The sequence below is a fragment of the Pleuronectes platessa genome, chromosome 17, assembly GCF_947347685.1.
Source record: "Pleuronectes platessa chromosome 17, fPlePla1.1, whole genome shotgun sequence".
NCBI classification, from domain to species: Eukaryota; Metazoa; Chordata; class Actinopteri; order Pleuronectiformes; family Pleuronectidae; genus Pleuronectes; species Pleuronectes platessa.
Genome location: NC_070642.1, coordinates 10,265,759 through 10,288,292, shown reverse-complemented (window position 1 = coordinate 10,288,292; position 22,534 = coordinate 10,265,759). Strand labels below are relative to the sequence as shown.

General features: G+C 41.7%; 2 protein-coding genes across 3 annotated transcripts; both read left to right on the top strand.

The window, feature by feature from the left end:
* On the top strand, window positions 1-921 carry LOC128460413 (uncharacterized). Its single transcript, XM_053445595.1, has one exon. It carries the CDS (start codon window positions 1-3, stop codon window positions 919-921), a length of 921 nt encoding a protein of 306 aa, XP_053301570.1.
* Window positions 922-4,343: 3,422 nt separating this feature from the next.
* On the top strand, window positions 4,344-21,901 carry magl (MAX dimerization protein MGA-like). 2 transcript variants are annotated; one of them, XM_053445561.1, is made up of 22 exons: window positions 4,344-4,486; window positions 6,632-7,812; window positions 8,960-9,407; window positions 9,635-9,731; window positions 9,895-10,008; window positions 10,117-10,242; window positions 11,418-11,528; window positions 11,708-12,065; window positions 13,301-13,487; window positions 13,653-13,887; window positions 14,053-14,228; window positions 14,431-14,572; window positions 14,789-15,012; window positions 15,286-15,504; window positions 15,627-15,861; window positions 16,598-17,232; window positions 17,363-17,460; window positions 17,579-17,624; window positions 17,722-17,871; window positions 18,518-18,629; window positions 18,774-19,346; window positions 19,520-21,901. In XM_053445561.1, exons 2-22 carry the CDS (start codon window positions 6,668-6,670, stop codon window positions 20,407-20,409), a joined length of 6,321 nt encoding a protein of 2,106 aa, XP_053301536.1. In that variant the 5' UTR covers window positions 4,344-4,486; window positions 6,632-6,667; the 3' UTR covers window positions 20,410-21,901. The 2 variants fall into 2 exon arrangements, with proteins under 2 accessions (XP_053301536.1, XP_053301535.1); XM_053445560.1 differs by lacking the exon at window positions 4,344-4,486 and adding an exon at window positions 4,692-4,870.
* The last annotated feature ends 633 nt before the right edge of the window (window positions 21,902-22,534 follow it).

Here is a 22,534-nt window from a genome sequence, read left to right as displayed (position 1 = left end):
ATGAGTGGATTTTCTGTCAACCTCCTCGGCTTGAGGATCTTCATTTCTTGCATAGGACTTGTGGGTAACGTATTTCTCATCCTCTCCATCCTTAAGACCAAGTTCTCCCGGGTGAAGTCCTTTGAGTTCTTTCTGCTGGGACTGGCCACGGCCAACCTGGAGGAGATTGTCATCTTGAACATCTACGACACTGTTTTTCTTGAGGGTTACTTCATCATCACAAGCACTTGGCCGTGTCCCATTCTCAAGTTCCTGACTATGTTCGGGGAAATCAGCAGCATCCTCTTCACTGTCCTCATCAGCATCTTCCGCTACCAGAAGCTGCGAGACGCCAGCATGAGGTCCAGTCTCCCGATCTGTCTGGACAGCATCAGGTCAGCGTGGATGGTGAGCGGGCTTTGTGTGGCGCTCTCGTTGCTGCTCAGTCTCCCCACTTTTTTCATAAACCTGCAAGGCTCTGCGGACAATGCGACGAGAAACACAGGCTACTGCCCGCCAGACTTCTTTAATTGTGGTAAACATTCCTGTCACCTAATCAACCGCTTCTACAAATACCTGTTCATCCTGATGTGCAACCTGCTGCCTCTCATCATTGTCACAGGCACCGGCTGCCTTATCATCAAAGTGCTGCTGAGCCAGAGGAAGCAGGTGACGTCCGTGATGAGTGTGTCGAGCCAGACGAGAAAGAAGGGTAAAGGTCCGGGGCGTCAGCGCAGCGTGATAGCCGTGCTGGCCGCTATGGGGTTGTTCCAAGTAGACTGGACTCTCTACCTGATCTTCCAGCTGTTTTACTTCCCCACTGACCTTCCTTTTTGGGATGAAATGGAGTTCTTCATCTCAACTTCTTACACATCCATCAGTCCCTATATGTACGGGATAGGTAACAATCTGTTCTCTATCAAAAACCTTATGAGGAAGTGATGGAGAGACCCTCTTCAGGTCAGAATTATCAGATTTTTTAACTACATATTTTTGGGGGAAATGTAAAATAACAAATCAAATAGGTTTTTTAATGTCATCCATGAAAATGTGTTTTATAATTTGACAGTATATGCAAAAATTATGTTAGGTTGTTACGCTAGTTGCAAACCCTTTTTTCAGAGCTTTCGCGATGAACTAATCTTTACTTCTTCAAATTACAGCTTTTTCTTACAGTTGTATACCCTTATTAACATCACATATGAAATAAAAATGTTCCTTTGGTGCAAATGTTTGTTTCTGCCATTTTAAGAGTAGTTTTCAGTTTGTAAGTGTTATTATTTGCTGTTTAAAGAGACTCTCGCATGCAGGAGGAGGACAAGAGAAACTCATGCGGGGAAAGTGTGACCCGAAATAATTACTAGTCGCTGCTTTGCTCTGATAAATACAGACTCACGAGCTGCCTTCGGTTTTTCACTGCACTTGTGAACCTAACATTACACTGTTGTGCATAAACCAACACGGCCTAAGTTGCTTCTTCTCCCTCTCAGAACCAGCAGATTCATAACTTGACCCGTCTCTTTCCATCATCTTCTACTGTGCTCTCACTGCCGTGTAAATACAGATTTCATGGAAGGATTTGAAGCTGCGTGCATAGACGTGCGACTGAACTCTGAAGTGCTCAGCTCTTGACAACCTGTCCCATCCATTAACATTTTGTCATGTGACACGTCGCGTGCATTGACACCTTTGACCTGACAGTTAGCTGAAAAGATTCTCTTTTGACATTGGACAAAAAAAGGACTCACTTAACAAGACCACTGTTAAAATGATTAGACGCAAGTTCCATTTTATTCCTGAGGCTGGTTGTGATAAATGTATATACGTTTATAGAGATCTGGTTGATGGCAGGTTGATTGTAACACTCTGATAATATGAGGCCAGACACGTCTCCCTTATAAAAATACAACGAGTAGAATCTAGGTTTTAAAGCGTGGTGATTGATTAAATATGTTATTATATCTTTTCATGGTCATTTAAAACTTGGTTTGACAGTTGTGACAGAACTCACGAAGGTCAAACAATGTCTGTGCACCATTTATTGTCTGTGCTGCCACTTCTGATTTTTAAATGTCTGTAAATAGTTTATTGTTTGTTATGCAACAACAAATAACAAAGCAGAATAAAATCAATAGTGATAAACTTCCGATTTTACACAATAAAGTAAATATTGTATAACCAATGCGAAACAAAAATGATTATTAATTTCGAATGTTCACAGCATTATAAGTGTATTTTAAATGTAAATAGCTGTCTTGTGTTACAGCTGTGTGTGTGTGTGTGCGTGTGTGTCTGTGTGTGTGTGCACGCACTTGTCAACCCCTGAATTATTTTACCGTTTTATTAAATTGTGTAGTGATGAATTTATGTTTAATGTTTGACAAATAATCTGATCATCCCCGCACAATTTTGTGGAAATTGAAAAATACCCCCCAGTGGACATTGGATTTATGCATATTTATTGGATTTTTACCACTTTTTTCTTTTCTTTTCACACAGTTTGTATGCAAAAGCGTTTCAAAGTCCACCCCCCACGACGGAATACTTCGTTTATAAACTGTCAAAGCAGAATAACCCCACAGGTGTGATTATAGTTTCACTCCAAGACGAAGTGAACATGAGGTGTTGTCAGGAACAGACTGCAGCGCGTCACCACGAGACGTGCACGTGGGTCACAACCGATGGGTTCGCGTGGATTCTCCGCCACACTTCCTTGTCGCGAATAGACTCCTCCTCGTTGCCATAAACATCACGTTACATTTGATATGGTGATAATTTCGTCTTTTCATATGCAAACTCTGGATAATAACACCACAGTGAATTGAACCGTTTCAGAAAATGTAAGGTACTTGTGTATTTTAGTGGCACACGCGAGAAACGACCCAGATGTCATTATCTCACTATGCTGCGTGGTATCGAACACAACAGCTGCCATGCAAGCTCACCACATCTATTATAATTGTTTGCACCTTTCTCATGGAGGCATTGAATACATCTCAGCGCCCTCCTCTCCCCACCAATCAGAACAACGGTGGACAGACACCACCCTCAATGCACAGACACGTATGGCACCCAGAAAATTCTTTTTACATTAATACATTTTTCATCAACTCCATCAGTTTGCTGATCCATTAGATTTGATGAATCATCTGGCTATATGGATAATTGGTCGCATATTAATGTAAAACATAATATTTAGTGTGGAAAATACAGTACAGTTATATATATATATATATATATATATATATATATATATATATATATATATATATGTGTTTTTTTGTGTGCATTTTAAACACCCTTGCCAACATTAAGTTCAGTTACGTCCAGCTGCCATTTAAAAGAGTCATAAAAGTAAATTTAAGGCCATATAACTTAGCTAAGCATAGTTGATTGTGTTGTTATAAATTAGATTACCATGTTAGTATAATATTTAATATGAATCTAATCCCTGTGTACATTATAGTTAAATATTAAGGCAGGACTTACAGAGTGTGTATTTTCTTATGTTGTACATACTTGGGTATCAAAAACGTTCAAATAGGTTACTGCAACCCAGTAAATAGCCGGCACCCAAAAATCGCTTTATGCTTCAACTTCCTGTGCATCTTATGTGGGAATTCTTACACAGTGATAGAATAACTTTTAATCAGACTATCAATATTCAGCTAATTTATTCAGGCTAATTGTTTGTATATAGTAATATTAAATTCAATCTAACTTAGCCAATTGTTGTGTTTGTTTAGCCTGTAGGTGTTATATTCAACATGTAGTGTAAAGGTACTTTCGAGTATATTTAGGAAAAATAATAATCAGTAAGCCTTTACTATCTTCTTTGGTAAAGACTGCGAAAAACGTCAATATCCCAGTTAATAGCCACCACCTAACACCCGCCATGGTATAACTTCCTGTCCATGTGTAGGAACTCTAACATGACAATAGAATAACTTGGTTATTTACATTCAGGTTGTTTCTCTCGTTATTATGCGACAGATGTTTGCACGACAGAAAAGTTTGGGCCGATGTGCGATGTTTTTAATTTTTTTAACCCAGCGACTGCCGCCATGTTTGCGAGAGTCGCTGAGGTTAAAAACAGTGGGACTCACCGCAGTTTTGTGGCGTGTCCACGAAATACAGCGGTTATCGATTTAAATTGCGGAGGTCAGAGTTGACGATCGGCCGTGTGTCCGAGGAGAAAACACGTGGGTCATGTCGTAATTATTATATTTACGAACCAAATTAACATGGGCGGGGTGTTTTGGGCCGTTTTTACTCCGGACAGTGTCACGAGGAGAAAACAGGTCGTAAGAATCCTGCGGAGGCAGCGTGAGGATTGGCTGCGGGAGCGCAACCGCCATGGTGACCGCGTGACGTCACGACCCGAGAGCACGGATGTGTGTGTATGTGTGTGTGTGTGTGTGTGAGGGACAGAGAGGAGTGTGTGTGTGAGAGGGGGAATGGAGATGTGATCGTCAAAGGTGAAACAAGTGAAGAGGAAGAGTCTCAGGTGCGTGTGTACGTGTGCGGGTCAATAGAACAACACGCACGCATCCTCGTGCAAACTTGTTGTCCTCCCCGGTTCGCGCACGGACTCCCGCTCTCCTCGCGCTGCTGGCGACCCGGGAACCGCGCGCCATCGAGGAGAGAGAGCGAGAGGTGGGGGGTGCTGATATACGTGCATGCGCTTTGACTCCTCCGCGTGCACGCTCGGGTCGGTCGATACGAGCACACACTGGCGTGGCTCTCGGCCTCCATTTGCCAGTTCGTGTTTATGTTCGAGGGACCGCGACGAGCCTCGTTACAACCGACAGGACGTGCAACAGTCGCCACTCTTCGCCAGGAACAGCGTCTCCGCCGCCGGCCACGAGGAGCTCCAACCGACGGTTGAAAGGTGAGGCGTCAGTGAAACCTGCAACTTTCCCCAACTTGCTGAGTGGAGGAGCGGACGGCCTTCCTCTCCTCTCCGCGCGCTGTTAAAGCGGGTGTTAAACAACTTAAACCACCAGCCCGGCTTCATATTTGAATGGTTTACGTAGTTAGCCGGAGAATAGTGGTGTGTTTGCGTTGTAAACACGCCCGTAGTAAGTCGCTCGGCCGGTTAACACCTTTTCCTCAGAGCCCAGCATCTGGGTGTTGGTGTGACCGTGTGGGATGAACCGCGGGGCAGAGAACAGGTTTCCTCGGTGGCACCTCCCGTCGTCGACGGAACTGAACGCGCGTGTGGTTCTTGAGGTGGGACCCCGAGCACAAGACGTGTTGGTGTTATCTGTAGTTAGAAAAACACAGGCCCCGTCCGAGCGTTCGAGCCATGTCCTCAGCTGAGTGATCTCTGCCAGGCCATTGGTCAGTCACACCGAAGAGGTCTCGCTGCTCGCTCCAGGAAGACAAAGTCCAGCTCCCTCACACGGCCAAGACAAATGATCAAACTGGGAAATACTCACACCCTAAAGTCACTTGTCATTTTTTAAATGGAAGTAAAATCAGACACATGTCATCGAATGGAGATTTTAAAGCGTGCTAACCTAAGGGGGTAGTTACAGTTTTTCTCCTCCAGGGGCTTTACCCTGACCAGATTTAATTTAAAGTCGAATATTTTTATTGTGATTGTTATATATGCATATGCAACATTTCAACGTATCAACCTACGGCCAGTGTCATGCCACTATGGCTGGGAATTAAAACATTAACAGCCTGAATATTGTATTATATATTGTACATAATGTATAACAATATTATCTTATTCATATAGCACTTTTTAAAACAAGTTACACAAATGAAAACAAACAACTAAAAAAATAAGAGAAACGTAAGACATAAATTATAATAATATTTCCTCAGGCAGAGTGCTCCAGAACCTCTTAGTCTTTAGTCCAGAAACTGGAACTGTTCAGGAATCATCCAAACAACCCAGTCTACTCATAGTGTCATGCCACACAAGGGCTGGGCGATAAAACAATATTGATAATCATTGTAATTATTTTTCCCCCTACGTATCCTTCAATGTGAGAACAAGACTCCACCAGCTTTTCATAGGATGAGCGATAGCCCCCCCCCCCCCCCCCCCCCCTTGTAAATAAATGATCATTCCTCCATTAGCAGCTAATTTATTTTTCAGGAGGGTATGGTCTGATCCTACAATTGCTCTGAAATGGTTTGATTCACTATGGGATTCTTATTTGACATAAAGAGCTCTTCTATGAATCATGGAGATCAGATATCTTGAAACTTGTCCCGGATGCCTTTTTTATTCTACAGTCATACAGCTAGTAACCACAGAAACCGAGAGTCGGATGCCCGCTAAATTTGTACAATATAGAAACAAGGCTTTGATATTGACTTTCTGGTTTCTTGGGTTGATATTTAGAGTAGTGCTGCACATTGTAGGTTGTACTAATTGCTGATCATTGTTTGCATTTGTTGATTAATCATTAGCAGCTGTGTCTTTCTGCCACTGCTTGCTCTTATTGATTGAGCTCTAATTGCTTCTCTTAACTTCTGTTGTAATTATTTAAAACAACAATTTCTTGCCTTGGATTTCTATGCTCTGTCTTGCCTGAGTATGTTAATATCTCTGTAATATATGTTGCACCTTCGGAGCGCCACTCTACTAAATGAATAACATCATTATTCTTGTATCTTTTTTTTACGTTAGGCATTCAATGAAGTGGTATAACAATATCCGTTGGTGATGCCGGCAACAGACTCTGAGCTCACGTCCATGGAGGACCCCCCTGTGGAGGATGAAAAGGGGGGTCTGACTGACGTCCCTCCATCAGCCACTCCTGCTGCCATCATTGCTTCACCTCCTTTCCCTGCCACTATGACTAATTTCACTGGTGAGACTGAGATCGAGAACAGAGCCGTGTCCATGGCAAGTCATGACTGCAGCTCGGCTCTCTCCTCACCTGCTGAAGCTAGCCCAGCCAAGCCTGCAGTAACATCATCGAACACCCATGAAGGGACTGTTGAAACGAGCCCACCTACCTCAAACATAGCATCAGCCTCAGACTCTTTAAAATGCTCAGGGACAAATCTTGACAACATCCCAGACTCACTACCGTTGTCCAAGTGGCCATCCAGCACGTTTGGCGGTGCTGAACAGAAGCATGAATTTCCTGCTGTTCTAACTTTCAAAGGTGTCACTGTCTCTCTGGATAATAACAGCGTGTGGAAGCAGTTTAACAGCTGTGGAACTGAGATGATTCTCACAAAACAAGGACGACGCATGTTTCCGTACTGCCGGTATCGTCTGGCTGGCTTAGATCCCGAGGGCCACTACACTCTGGTCCTGTCCCTGGTTCCGTCTGACCAGTACAAATACCGCTGGAACAGATCCCAGTGGGAGAGCAATGCAGCAGCTGAAAACCAGACCCAGGGTCTGATCCGAGCCTTTGCCCACCATTACGCAACTAGCAAAGGCTCGGTGTGGATGGGCGGCCTGGTTTCTTTCTACAAGCTCAAACTGACCAATAATTTCCAAGACCAGGACGGTCACATAATCCTACACTCCATGCATCGCTACATTCCAAGGCTACATGTGATACCTGTCCCAGATGGAGTCACAACCACACCCGATAAGCCTGTGTTTATGGGGCCGGAAAGCATGACCTTCACTTTTCCACAAACTGAATTCATGGCTGTGACGACTTACCAGAACTTTCGGATCACGCAGCTGAAAATTAACCATAACCCGTTTGCAAAAGGCTTCAGGGAGGACGGACACAACCCTCGTCTAGTCCGGGTCAGCGCAGAGGCTCCATCCATGGTAAAGATAGAAGCTCAGTTCAACGTGTTGGAGCCAAATGAAAGCAAAGAGGAGGCTGTGGATCTGAGGTGAGCTGCTGTTTTCCTGTCTGATTTGGCCACTTTGTAACACATTCATATTACTCTTAGAAACCATTCAACAGTTTGCTTAGTCAGACCAGTTAAAGAGAGTTGTCATTATCAACCATAAACAGGTTCAGTGCGCTTCAATTTGGATTATTTTTGTGTTGTTATGCTGGTGCTGAACACACATACTGACTCACTGCTTTTAACTTATTATAACTACAGTATTAACTCAGTAAATCAACCCCAATTACATATTTAATAAATAATGAGTGAATTCTGGCAGTATAGAAACAATCAAATGTACAGAATGTTGACAACTTAAAAATATCTAAATGAAGTATTTTCTAAGACAACCACTCAATTGAGCTAGCACCTGTTACAGTCTTCACTAAAACAAAAAATGTCATGTATTCAGTATAATATTCATACAACTTAAACCAGTATTTATTGCGATCCTGTTGCTTTACTTTGCTCTTCCAGATAGAAAGCAATTTGCGCTGCACTGGCTGCTGCTTTCAGACCTTAATAGGTGGAGTTTGCATCCTTTTTTTGTTGAGACATTTTCCCTACCAACAACAAGCTACCTGACTCTTAAAACACATCTGACATACCTACTTGATTTGAAATGGGTATCCATGGTAATGCTTCCCTTCTGTTGTCTTGATAGACACATAAACTCAGTGTCAGATTATTCAGGGAATTTAGACACTAACAATATCATTTTTTTCTCCATTGTGCATTCCGTGCCCGACTGGAAGCTTCGTTTGTATTGGAGTGTTAGTCACAGCTTGCCTGAGAGCTCTCCAAGCTGTGTGCTGCCCTATAAGAAAGCAATGAAAATGTCGTTGTGCTATTGAGAAGAATGGGTTTCAGAGTGCAGCAGTTCTTAATAAGATATAAGATCCAAATCAGACTGTGTTATGGTCACATGTATTAGCATCTAAGCCTTTTATTCAAGTATATGGACATGTAAACATATACGCGTATAAGGGAAATGTGTGCCAACTAAACTACTGGAATTAGCTTGTCCAAATACCACCAACCCATGTATTACAAATCAATATATTTTTTATTAAAATCATCATTAAATCTTTTAAACTTGTTCATGTTTACTATCAATAAATAATATTACCTTCAATGTATCTTACAGCACAAAGAATCGCGTCGTCCCTGCTTCAGTCTCAAATGGTCCGACTCGGCTGGTCCTGAAGCCCATAATGTCGACATCTTCTAATAAGAACCAATTTGTTCACTGCTTACGAGGCAAGCATGCTCTTGGTGAGCTTGTGCTTGTCGAAAAACATCCACTTCTGGAATCCGTGGAGGAAAACCTCGATAACATTGCAACCACTAAGTTGCAGCACAGCCTCGAAGCAATATCCACGACTCCCACTCCCTCAATGTCTACCCCGGAGTCATTGCCGAGGACCCGCAAGAGAAGGAAGAAGACAAACACACGTTGGGTGACTCGGGGAAGAGAGTGGAGGGTTGCAGCTAGCAGCTCTTCGAAGGTCGTCCACAGCCCGTCACTGACTGTCGCGTTGCAACCAGAGCTGGACAATGTCGAGGGCCTGTTGTTTGTGTCATTCACCTCAAAGGTAAAACCACCATACATGACAAGCAAAGAATGCTCTGCAAATGTCAGCACAGCTCTGAAGATTTATTTAATATAATCCGGGTGTGGTTCCGCATCCAATGAGCTTGTTGACTTTTCTGTGAAGCTGCACACATTTCTGAAATGACATTTCGTTTATCTTTAGCAGAAGCATTATGAGTGGTCTGTGGTTTAGGTTCTGTAAATGTCTTTTTTTTTTTTATTTCTTAGGAAGCTCTTGATGTTCACATCAGGAACAAGCCATCCGAAATCACAGCACCAGTATCTCCAGTTTCCCCTACGACTCAGGAGCCACTGAAGCAAACAGGTGAACATAAAATCATTTTTATTTGTTCACGTGTTTTGATCTGTATTTGAACCTTTATTATACTGTTACAACCTAGTTTTATTGTACTTGACTAACATTGAAGCAAATGTTGTGCTTGTATTGTGATTTGTAAACATTTCTCTTGTGTGTGTGTGTGTTTCAGAGGAGCTGACCCCAGCGACTGACGAGGAGAAGATCGTTCACAAGGAGGCCGTCCTGCTGCAGGACCTCAGAGTTTTCAAACACAGACAGGTCATCCATCCTGTGTTGCAGGAAGGTGAGTTCATACAAACACACACAATCATCCCAGTGGCTGACCAGGATTTTACCAAATAAAAATAATGTTATTATTTTCTGCCTCTGACTCCTTTCTCTCCTTTTATAGTTGGGTTGAAGCTGAGCTCTCTAAACCCGACCAAGTCTGTTGACCTGCAGTATGTGGGGGTTCATCTGCCTCTTCCTCCAGCGGATCTACCAGAACAAGAAAACTCCACTGCGCTCTCTCTCTGTGGTAAGTTGGACAGATTTTTGACTGTTTGCAAACTTCATTTATGATATATCGTCGTTGTACACATAATTTGTGTCAGTGTTGCCATAATAAGAAATTGAGTAAAACAAGTAAACTCCAAGATTTAACTTTAACCTGTGTAATAAAAGAGAATATAGGATCATAGTTTCTCTGACTAACTTGCTTATAGCCTGTCAATAATGTCAGCAGAAACTTTCAATGTTAGTGATCAGATCATAATCAAATGTTTTCAGTTTGTGTATAAGGACTTAATGAACATTTTCAGCACATTTGTAGGTGAATTATCATCTGAATCTGAATTTTTCAAGAAATTGTATCTAAAAACCTGATACTTTAAGTTCTGAAACATCTAATTAAATGTTCTTTAATAAGCTAAATGTAGTGACTGTGCAGGTGTGTCTTGTTTGTACTTGTCAGCTTTGTTTCCACCCTTGACAGAAAGAGAGTCAAGAGATTTGTTATGATTTCTAGACACAACCGATCAGAGTGTAATCTGATGTCTACACAAAAGCCTTCCAATGTGATGATTAAATGTATGTCATGGTGAACCTTGCGGGCCTTTGCTTACGTATTTGCAGATGCAGAAAAAAATAGCTGGCTGAAACATTGGCTCAAGTAGTTTAAGAAAATAGCCTAGTAATAGTTTTGAAGTTTTATGTCTGTGTTCCAAACACACCAGACAGAAATAAGAAACAAACAAGTCGGAAGGGTCTGGGTCTGTGTGGTTCCCAGGACACCTCCACTTTGTTCTCATTGGATCGAAGTGTTCAGTTGATCAATGGACTAGATTTAACCCATTAAGACCTAAGGTGCTGAAACAAACGCTCCGTTCAGTCATTCTAAAGAACATAATTAAGTATTCACAGTGTTATTTACACCCATCCCCTGATAATGATACAATAATACACACAGACATAAAACAGGCAGTGGTTAATCGTAGTTCCAATCTTGTTCCCTTGTCCCAGTTGTTTCTATCAAGGATTGCTGCTTAACATTTTTTTAGGATTTGCATTTCTGTCAATTTACACATTGTATTCTGCAATAATGAGAATAACTGTAGAGAATCTGTTGCCTAAGTAGCACTTAAACCCCACACTGTGAAGCTTTGTGTGCTTTGTCCTTTAACTGAAGACTAACACAGAATATCTCCTTCACAGAGAAAGGACTACCCTTCATCTCCAGGACTGGGAAGACAAGTGACGTGACAAAAATAAAAGGATGGAAAAACAAGTTCATAAAAAACAAAGAATCATCTTTGAACAGTGATGGTGAGGCTTGTTCCCCTTGTTGTAGTATCTGCTGTATTTCTTTTATCATTCAGTGGGATTAGTATAGTCATTGTTATTACTAAAAGATTAACTGAACTGAAACCAGCTGAATATATTAGTGTCTGATTCATTATTCCCCATTGATAAATTAAAATCTCTTTATTCTTCCTCTCCAAAAGGATTACAAAAGAACCTATCTGCCTTCTGCAGCGACATGTTGGATGAGTACTTGGAAAGCGAAGCTAAGCAAATCAGTGAGCGGGCTGCTGCCTTCTCCATGTACCCTGAGGACTCAGTGGCCTATCAGGTGCCCGCTAAAGGCTCCAGCTACGTGAAGACCCTGGACAGCATGCTCAAGCATCGGAAGCCTGCTCCCAACAAACCCTGCCCGCTCTCCCACAAACCCCGACTCCACTCTGCCGTGACGTCACCGGCTCCTCCTCTTCCAAGCCCTGCCACACCCGTTCAAGCCAAATCTCCGTCCACACCGACAGATGCTGCAAATGCTGCTTCTGGGTCTAGTGCAGTTTCACACAGGTACGCAAGAACCTGTTGGTCTATGGTTTTATTTGATTTGATTTTAGTGCAGAAATTTGTAGTATTGGTATAAGACCAATGTGGAACTGATAACTTGGAGTCCTTGACTCCTTGGTCAAAATTGATCTCAATTCACTTGGCTTGGCCGTGCATGCTGTTAGCGAGATTAGGTCGTGTATCGAGGGTTATTTCCTAGTCTGCTACTTCATCTTGTCTTAAATTATGGAGTGTAAGTATTTCTGTGACCCTTTTATATATCTCGTACTTGACATAGTTGTTACATTTCATTCATTATGGTCTATTAGGTCCTATATTTAACTTGTTGAAACCTTGGGTTTCTGAGATGCAGTTCTTTCATTTACTAATGCATTGCCTGTTCTAAACCTGCCTGTTTGGAATGGGCTTTTAACTTGACCCTTTGGTAATGCTGGTTGCTGCTTTCTTGCTGAAATTGTATACCTGCCCTGCAGTTATAGAGCTGCAGTCTACAGAAACCAAAACAGCGCCGCCGCTTCTGCACAAAGATCTGTTTATTCAAAGTTTAGTGACACTCGACGCAGTTCACAGAACCGTAAACTTGCGTTGATGAGACCCAGCCACCGCTGCTACAGAGTGCTGGTCGCCTGTTTAATCAGATTTAATTAACGTTCAACATATTGTTTACCAAAAAATGTTAAATCACATATCTACTCACCACTTTGCCGATTTGGGGGTGGGTGAAGTGTTTAAGTCCACTGAACACTTCAGGAGTCTCAGGGGTAAACTTTATTGAAGCTGAGTCCAATACAACTGAAGTAACTGGTGATTTACACTTCAGACGTAATAAAACAACATAAAAATAAAATGCCTGCATACTGCTCTTGTGGTGTCATATTCGACTTCAAACGGCATCCCCTAAGCCCCCCCAAGTCCTTTACAACAAGCAAATGTATCGACTTAACAAAAAGGGATTAATGTGTTTAGTCTTAAAGTTTGTAAGAGTAACTCCTGAGCTTATGTCTTGCTTAGCCCACTTGTCTTCCTTAGTATGTCTGTGTTTGTAGAACATGTTAACATGCTTTCTTGGAGATGTACACATTTAAATTCAATCTGAATTAGCACCTAGATTTTAATATACAACAAATATCTTTCCATGTAACTCCCCTCCATCATTCCACCTACAGTCTTTCATCTCATTGTTTTTCCCATTAAACCTCAAACCACATAGCACATAATTTGTTCCTCTCTCTCCTCAGATCATCTACACACCACCCAGCAAACTTTGGGCAGAACAAGGGTGTAATACACAGACCGGCAAGCTTACCTAAGTTTGAGGTCAAACTGTTGCAAATGGAGGTCGGAGCCCTGAACAAGGGTCTGAGAAGAACACAGCTGACTCCAGACAGGCTGAAAGTGGCTCTGTCTGTTCTCCTGACAAAACAGGTATATGACATACTGTGTTTGTACAATCATTTGATACCAATGACAGGCTGTGTCTCTTATAATGTATTTTATTGGTCAAGTAAAAAGTAATTCTTGTTTTTGTAATGTAAAATCTAAATCAGTGATTAAGAAGTGTTGTCTGTCTTCTCCTTTCCTTTTACTCAGACGCATTTATGGGGCCGGAAGGAACCTTTAGATCCACAGTCTGAAGACACCGGACTAGAATGTACTCAGGAGTTCTGCAGACTGGGCTGTGTGTGTTCCAGTCTGCAGAATGTGAACAGAGGTCCTCTCCACTGCCGCCGGCCTGAATGCATGTTTGGTTGTGCCTGCTTAAAACGCAAGATCACCAAGCACATTTCTCCTGGGGACAGGGAACCAGAGATCCAACCTGTTTACTGTAAGATTTTGTATATCATTTATGTATTTTTATTCTGACTCCTAAATGGTAGTTTCAATATGTATGGCTTTTGATTTATTTGGACGTCTGTTCTTATTCTGCTCAGTGTGGTCGCAACCCTCAGTAACTCACAAGTGTTAACCACATGCTTTTGTCCTTCCTCAGCTATGACTAATACGCAACATGTGGTTCAACCTTGCCCAGGCTCCCACACTCATAAGTTGTGGAAATGCAACATTAGTGATGAGGATGCAGAGCCACTCTTCATCCCCGAAAGTCCTCAGTATTTTGTCCGTGCAAAGAACGTGAAACACAACAGTGCAACTCGTATAACACAGCAGGTAAATTATAAAAGTCATTCTTTTATTGGATTTAATTGAAGCTTTTCCAAATGTTTGTACTAAAAGCTCGTTATTTATTCATTAGATTCTTGTAAATATTGCTATTTATTGACTAAGTTTTATATAAAAAAATCTGTGCTCTTTTTATTTTTCTTCAACCCATTGTCCCTTTTTAAATTTATTGAAATTTGTATTATTTTAGATTGGAGAGGAGGACAAGGAACCAGCGTATAAATACTGGGATGGCATGACATGTGCTCGTGTCAGAGAGTTTAAAAGCAGAAAACAGAAGACAACAACTGACAACCCGCAGAGAAACCATGCAAGTTCTGTAAAGAAAACAGGTAAAGACATGTACATGGGCAAATTAAAACATAATATAATCCTGTTTGTTATACCACAGACAATTAGACTACATTTTCTTAAATCCTTATCTTTTTGTTTTGTGTTTTCTTATTCTTTGAAAATAGTGTTTCCGTTGTGTTGGCTGGATGTACCCAACTGTATGATACTGAATATATTTGCTGTTATACATAACCATATCTCCTTATGTCCCTCAGCAAGGAAGATGGGTAAGGAAACCACAGAAAATGAACCAAGGAAGCAAATCCAGATCGAATCAGCATGTCAGTGGAAAAGGGACCACAAAATGGTCCTAGGAGCTTTAAGTCGGCGCATGAATGAGAAAAGGTTGTCTCAGAGTTTCTGCATTGGACCATACCTCATCAGCCCACTCACCAAGATCTCCATGCCAACTGACAGTGGCTCGATTGTCACTTACAGGGTAGGATTCCAATGAGTAATCTATTGGTTTTAAGAATTATACAGAAGTAATGGTGGGGTGTTTTTTCACTTAAACCTACAGGCGTACAGCTTTGATTTCTTAGCTATTTGCATGACCATTTAAAAAGAGCAGCAGGTACATCAAAATAAGACCAGCTTCTACATATTGTAAGCCCTCAGTGGTCGTTCCTAAGTACTGTTTTAACCTTGTTTCATTACTTAGAGATATATATATATATATTTTTTTATAATTCTCCTACTCTACTTCTTGTAGGTGCACATAAGTGAACCATCAAAAGCCAGTGATAATGAGGAGGATGAACGTGAAGATAGTGATGAGGAAAAGCCAGTTGACGGGGAAACCAACACAGAGGAGATACTGGAGTTGGAGATGCAGGTTGGAGTCACGCCTTTCCTGGGTGGAGTTTTACCTGCAGGCAATCTAAAAGCCAGGACCAAACCTGCTGGCAGCCAACCATGTGCACTTGTACAGGTTAGCCTCAAGGAAAAACACCTTTTAACTTGTAGAAAATGACTGACGGTGTTGATAATGGTTGGGTGTAAAGTATGTTCTTGTAAAGTTTAACATTCTCATATATATATATATCTTTGCAGGTGAATGGCAAATCTTACAATCAGGCCAGACTGTTGCTGGGAGGTATGGGATCTCTACATCCAGCTAACCGCCTTGCAGCATACGTGACAGGCCGACTTAATGCTCCCGCTGACATTTCTCATAAAAACTCTCAGAAGCCTAGTACTCTGCATGGGAAAGCCACAGCCACTGAAGTGCCTCAAACTGTCACTGCAAGGAGAACCTCAGATCTGAAGATTGCAGTCGAATCCTTAGGTAAGATCATCTCTGTTGCTACACCTTAGCACACACACACACATTGTTGAAACTATATAGATGACAGCACACCCAATCCCTGCTTCATTCATGTTAGTAGGTGTGATCTGGGTCAAACTGACAAAGTCAAAAGTATACGTCAAATTCATTTTTCCCATGAGTTAGTGCCTGTCATGTTAAGTTCTTAGTGTTTAATTTTTCATATACCTGATAAGTTTAGTTTTAATTAGTTATTTGATGCTATAAAAATGGGGTGAAACTTAATTATTGACATCTGAGACTGACTCGCGATTGGTCGAGTGGGTGTATCGGCTTCACCCCAGCTCCACACCAGGATCCCTACTAAACAGCCTTTGGCTCCAAATCATGTCAAAAGCACAAGATGGTAGCACCAGTATCTGATATACATGTTAGCCCCATTTTTGTACGATGGGAGGAAGTAGAGGTGCTTTGTCCGTTCTTAATTTACAATCTATTGATAAAACTAAATTTCATGTTAGGTGGAAGGCTCAAATAAATGAACCCAACCCTTTGTCTGTGTTCTGTGCATTTTAATCATGATATTTCTGTTACAAGTACAATAAACAAAAAAACTGCATTGTAGATATATCAGCATTAATTAAACATTGCTGCTAATTCACAATATTAGAGAATCCAAAGATAGACCTTCATGTTATACCTTCTCCATAATTTGTCTTTAAAGAGTGACATTCTTGGGATTTTTCTGTTCCTTCAGTTCCGTTGCATCTCGACTCCTGGAAAAAAGGATCAACCACCTTCCCACAGAATTCACAAAACTCCTCCAATGTTATCGCTGTCAAGCAGTTCATCTCGAACCACCTCAGCTCAGTCAGTCACGTCCAGAACAGCTCCAAGTCTTCGCCGGTCTCTCTCACCGTATCCCCCTCCCTGAAAAGCCCCAGCTTCCTTGGACAGAGTGGGACGTATTCTTTCAGGATCTGCCCTCCAGCCAACGAGAGCACCAGAGGCCAGAATCCACCAGGAGTGGCCTTGCCTGGGGGCTTCACCCTCATTGACCTCCCAAGGTCTGGATCTAATGAAGCTACACAACCATCACAAACTGTAAAGACTATAAACATGACCGCTGCTAAAACTATAACTCCCCCACAACAAGATGCCTTGTTTAATTATAGACCATTACCTAGTTGGGATGCAAACTGGCTCGGTTTGGACACTTTCTCAAGTAGTACATCATTAGAGCCTTGCTCCTCATCTGACCTGGTATGTGGTGAAAAGACGTCTCCAGGTTATGACCCCAACAGCGGACGGGTGGAATCAAACATGGATTTCACCTCAGAATGCCTAGGCTCTGAAGACTCCGACTATTGTGGAGATGGTGACGACGAAGACGTATGTTAAAGAAATATTTATTATATAGCGTAAATTGGTTTTGAAATGTAAAATGTGAATTATATGGCCTAAACAAAAACATCAACCTGTAGTCACAGCTTAAACAACATTGTGAATGTTGTTTCTTCAGGAGGAGCTATTGGACATTGAGACGGTAGAGGAAGTAAGACAACAATTAGCCATCGAACAAATGAAGGAGGCTGCTATGAAAACATTACAGGACTCACGGTAATTCACACGAGAATGTGTGTGCTTGTGAATGAAAAGATAAAGTAGTGTGTTGAGTTTGAATTATACTCTTGAGAGGTTTTGAAGATTTATTTTTAATTCCTTTCTGCGATTCCAGTCTCTTCCAGTCCAGTCTTGTACCTAAAACGGAACCCAGCACCCAGGTAACCATTTCTAAAATCCCTTGCCATGACTTTTTAAGTAGAGGTTCAGGTTGGTTTTTCATGGGTTGCTCATTATCTCTGCTGTCTCTCCCCCCAGGAAGAACGGGACAAAAAGAAGCAAAAGATCCACACGGTGTTAGAGAGGCAGAGACGCACTGAACAGCGGATCCTTTTTGACAAACTCCAGACCATCCTTTGTGGTGACCTGGTTGGCATCAAGCCCCCCAGGCTCCACCTGCTCTCGATGGTCAGTTCCACAAGATCCTCCAGCAGTTTATTTTTCTCCAATTATTGGGGCCGACAAACATGGAGAATAAAACCCCTTTTGTAGTAGCTGAGATTCCCCCCCGAGTTACCCAATGTAAATATGTGTAGTCCTGTAAGCAGCGTAAGAAACATGATCAGAATTGGATACTCGACATGTAAACTTGTAGAGTGATCCTACCTTCTCGTTACTTGCACACATAAACTCTGATTTGCTATTTTCGAGGGAGAAACAATTTCCAACATTTTATATAAATAACATTTTCAAAAGTCGGTTAAAGCCAGCTATTTGGGGCGACTCTAGAAATACAGTCACGTGAGTCAAACTTTCTCAATTTCACGTTATGTGTTGTGATTGGGGGACGGCAACAGATTCATCAAAAGTCCTCCAACGTGCACGTGATGTTTGTGTTTCAATGTGCACTTTTTGGAAACAAGTAATAGAGAATACGAGTAAGGGATCGTTGTTCACCACATTCCAAATAACTATGCATGTTTTAGATTTGTGCTTGGCTGCCCACACAAACTACAAATAAACTGTTACAAATGTATAATTGTAGTCTGACAGGATAATCCATTCACAGCGCTGTTATCTTCACAGTCTTTTCTTGGTGGTTCTTTGTTTGCAGGCCGTGAAGGAAATCAAACACATAGCTGAAACGTCCAAGTTCCTCAAGGAGAAGAAGAGGAAATTGGCTAAGTTACAGTCCACCTATCTGAATAAGCTCTCCATTTTGTCTGGTATGTATAGTTTTTGTTCCTACAAGTTGACATTTCAAATTCGATAAATAAAATGCAGCCGCTCATGTTAAGTTGTGTGTGTGTGTGTGTATTTTGGCTGCCTTCACTTAAACTTGTTTCATGTGAAATGTCACAATTTTTTAGGCAAGTCTGCGAATCTGATCAAAAATAAGCTGAGTGACATCTGCAATAGGCATAAAATGAGAGAAAAGGCGAAGAAATGGAGTCCATTCTTTTCCGAGCTCCTCAAGTCCAGAGCTGCTTTCCTGCAAGACGCAGCCTCCCAGTCCCAGCACATGCCCCTGTTACATCCTGACTTCATCACAACTCAATCGGAGGCGCGGCCACACAACACTGCTGCCCAAACAAATGCACAACCCCTGCTTAAGCCCAACTCAACCAAATCCAGTGGAAACCTTCCCAAACCCGTGTCAACACCACTGCCCCATCCTCAGGCTGCGTCCACGCCTGCCAAGGCTGACCTCACTGCAAGGTTATCCCAGGGAGAGACTCAGAAAGAGCCTGGAGCTCCAGCCCAGGCCAGTGTGCCTGTTTCACAGTCTCAGGTCCCGGCAGGTAAAGACATTCCTCCAACCACTGCAACCCCTGTAACTAAAACACTTAATCCCAGAAAGCCCTACAAACGCCGTTCCATTCAACTTCCTCTGATTCGCTCTAAGACCAGCAGACTCATACTTCCCTCATCCATGAAACCAAGTAAGTTCTTGCATTGCTTAAGATATCAATGAAAAACTTTATGTACTTGTTTTTAAAAAGAGCTGTATAAATATAGTTTATTAGTATTATTATTATTTATCCAGGTCTAATTGTTTCACTTAAATTTCCAATTATCACTTCATTAAATTCATATTTTGTTTACCTTCTCACAGCTACTCCAGGCTTCTTTACTCTCATGCTAATGGAGGCAAAGCTGAAGACAGGAGTGAATGGGGATAGCACTTTAGCTGATATGCCGTCTGATGTGCTGTCTGATGTGGAATCCAACCACCAGGAGAAGAGCCTGTCTTCATCCAGATCAGCCTCGCCCTCAGAGAGCAGCCATGTTCTGGAGGAAACGACTACATCCTTAAACTCCGATCCAAAGCCTCCACAGAAACTCAATCCCATGTTTGAGTTCACCCTCCTTAACAAATCAATTATCATGCCTTCAGTGGCTGTGCAGGACAAACAGAAAGGGGGCACAGTGGAAGGTTTGAGCAAAACACTGCCAGCTGCTCCCTTTAGCTTAAACAGTATGCAAGAGTTTTATGATTCTAAATCTAAATCCAAACCTAAACCCCGCAGAGGCAGGCCTCCAAAGAACCGCGTCGCTACCCAACCTTTCCCCGTGGTAGATGAGACCAGGAAACCAGTCAGTGAAAGTGCAACATCTCCTCTGGTCGAAGAAAGACAAAGTGAAACAGAATATTTGGGATTGACCAAGAAACGAGCAGCGGACAGGCCAGCAGTGGCCAGTGATGCAGCAGACAGTCCTGTCCCAGTGAAAAGAGGCAGAGGACGGCCTCCGAAGCCGAGGGAGCCGGTAGAGATGTGGATTCCGGCTGGACAGAGAAGAGGTGTTTCTAAATCCAACGAGGACAGCCCTGTCAGACTGTCGTACCTTTTTAATGGCCATGATTCCCTTACTGCCTCACTAGGCGGGCAAAACACATCACGGCCGTTAACGCGCGGTGCTTTAGGAAAGGACCTCCCCAGTGCCAAGAGGCGTTCGTGGATCGATGTAGAGAAGGAGCTGGAACTAGAGCTGGAATCTGAGTAGTTCCATTAACTTCCTGCCGCTGCAATAACCAACGCACACGATTATTTAACCTCAGTCTCACACTGAAACCACATCCCTCTCTGAGTCTTACATATGTAGAGGGGGCTTGTCTTGAAAGCCTCACCAAATGTGCCTGTGTTTAAATCCAAAGGACCAGAGACCAACACTAGATGCTGCTCTTTTCTGTATGAGTCAGCACACAACTCAGTGGACCTCCTTCATACTGTAGAGATGGGGCTGTATATGAGATGGCCGAGACGTCTCACAATAGCACATTTACGGAAAACACGAATGCAAGAGCCACAGCACAACTGCCAAAAAAACTCTATCACCACACTTTGAGCGATGACGTTTATTGACAATGAAATGAGCAGAGTTGTTGTTCGTGAAAACCTAGTCAAGCCTGCTTTAAATTTGAAGCTTGTCTATGTGAGGTGTTGCTTGAGCCTCCATAAAATGAATTATGCACCTGTACCGTAACATCTCTAATAGACAAGCATCTAATTTAAGTGGCGACTGGTTTGTGCGCGTTTCAATGAATTGACGATAGGAGGTAATACTCGTTTCATTGTCAACATAGGTTGTCACTCACTTCCGCCGTGGTTGGGTTTCCATTGTGTGTTTTTTTTTGCTGTGTGGAGGCTTTTGCAGTGTTTTTTGTGAATTGTATGAGAAGTCTCGCCCATTTTCATTTCTGGTATAAAGAAGAGAAAGCATTACGTGACCTGCTGAATGTATGAATGAAATTTAGTTTTGATATTTTCCGTGGTAAAATTATTCTTTAAAAACAATACTAAGACTAATTCAGATTGTTTTTGTTGAAGTCATTTATTACTAATCTGTCATATGCAAATTAATATAAAACCGTACAGATGACATTAATTAATCTTCAGCCTTCCAGTGTGCATTAAATGGAATAGTTTCCTGAATAGAATTAGACGATACGCTGTCATTAACCATGTGAACCCTAAATGTTAATAGTTTTTTATTTTATTTGGTAGAAGCTAGTCTGATCTGTATTATCTCATTAGAATTCCTTCTTTGTCACCAACAGTGAAAATCATCTGTAGGAGCACTTTATGGTTCTTTTAGTATATCTGACTTGTATTTATCTTTATTTGGGGATTTAGTTCAGTAATACATTAACCTGAGGTGTCACAAGCAATCAAGAGGCGGTTAGCCCTATATCTATAAAAATAACCTGTACATAATGTATTTCTTTTTTTAATCACTATATATCTTTCGCAAGAGGGATTTTTGAAACACTGGTTGTCCTAATACTTGTGAGTTATGAGTTGAAAATGTGAAAAGTAATGTGGCCTTCTGAAATGAATAAAATGTTTATGCATTTATCAAGGCACACTTGATAGAATTGATTTTCCTTTTGTGAATGGGGATCGAACACTTTACCTCTAGAACAAACCCAACTGGTCAGAGAATCTACTCATTGTTTTTAAAGAGATCATTAAAAGACACTGAATTTAAATCGGAATTATTGTTTCTGTTCAATTCATTTTACACTTAGTTATCGTCCAAGAGCAACAATGACGGAACACACTCGCGCTCAGTCGACCCAATCAATTCAATGTACTTTGTTTTTTGTGTAAATCATTGCCTCTGGAATAAAAGCACCTTGATACACGGTGAAAGGGACAGATTTGTAATCTCAGTGGAAGTAACCAGCTTAAATGGAGACTAATAATAAATGACTAGTAGCATGGCGTCACTGCGTGGTCACTTTTGACAGGAAGCCAAATGGAGGGAGCACGTGGCCAGAGCAAAACCTTTAAATCTCCAGGAATCACCTCAAACTGATCCTATTTAAATAACGTTACTATCTGACCGCTGGATGATAATGAAGCGCCCGAGATACTTGACACACTATAACTGTGCTGGCTGTCTTTTTATGGCTCTGTCTGATTTTATTGCATATGAATTAGATGAAGTGCCTATGTCTCTACTGAGCTTGCTCTGTATTACAACTCATTTTAAAATAGATGAATACATGGCTTATTCTATTATTTGAATATAATTAGTTTCTGTTATGGTAATTTTTGTCCTTGCTTCTATTAATTAACTATTATGAATGTATTATTGAACTATGCACACGATGATGGATCAGTTG

Coding starts and splice junctions, on each gene's coding strand:
- LOC128460413 (XM_053445595.1), top strand. CDS start 1: ATGAGTGGATTTTCTGTCAACCTCCTCGGCTTGAGGATCTTCATTTCT.
- magl (XM_053445561.1), top strand. CDS start 6,668: ATGCCGGCAACAGACTCTGAGCTCACGTCCATGGAGGACCCCCCTGTG. Junction 12,066..13,300: donor TCTAGTGCAGTTTCACACAG/GTACGCAAGAAC, acceptor CTCTCTCCTCAG/ATCATCTACACACCACCCAG. Junction 14,229..14,430: donor CAACTCGTATAACACAGCAG/GTAAATTATAAA, acceptor GTATTATTTTAG/ATTGGAGAGGAGGACAAGGA.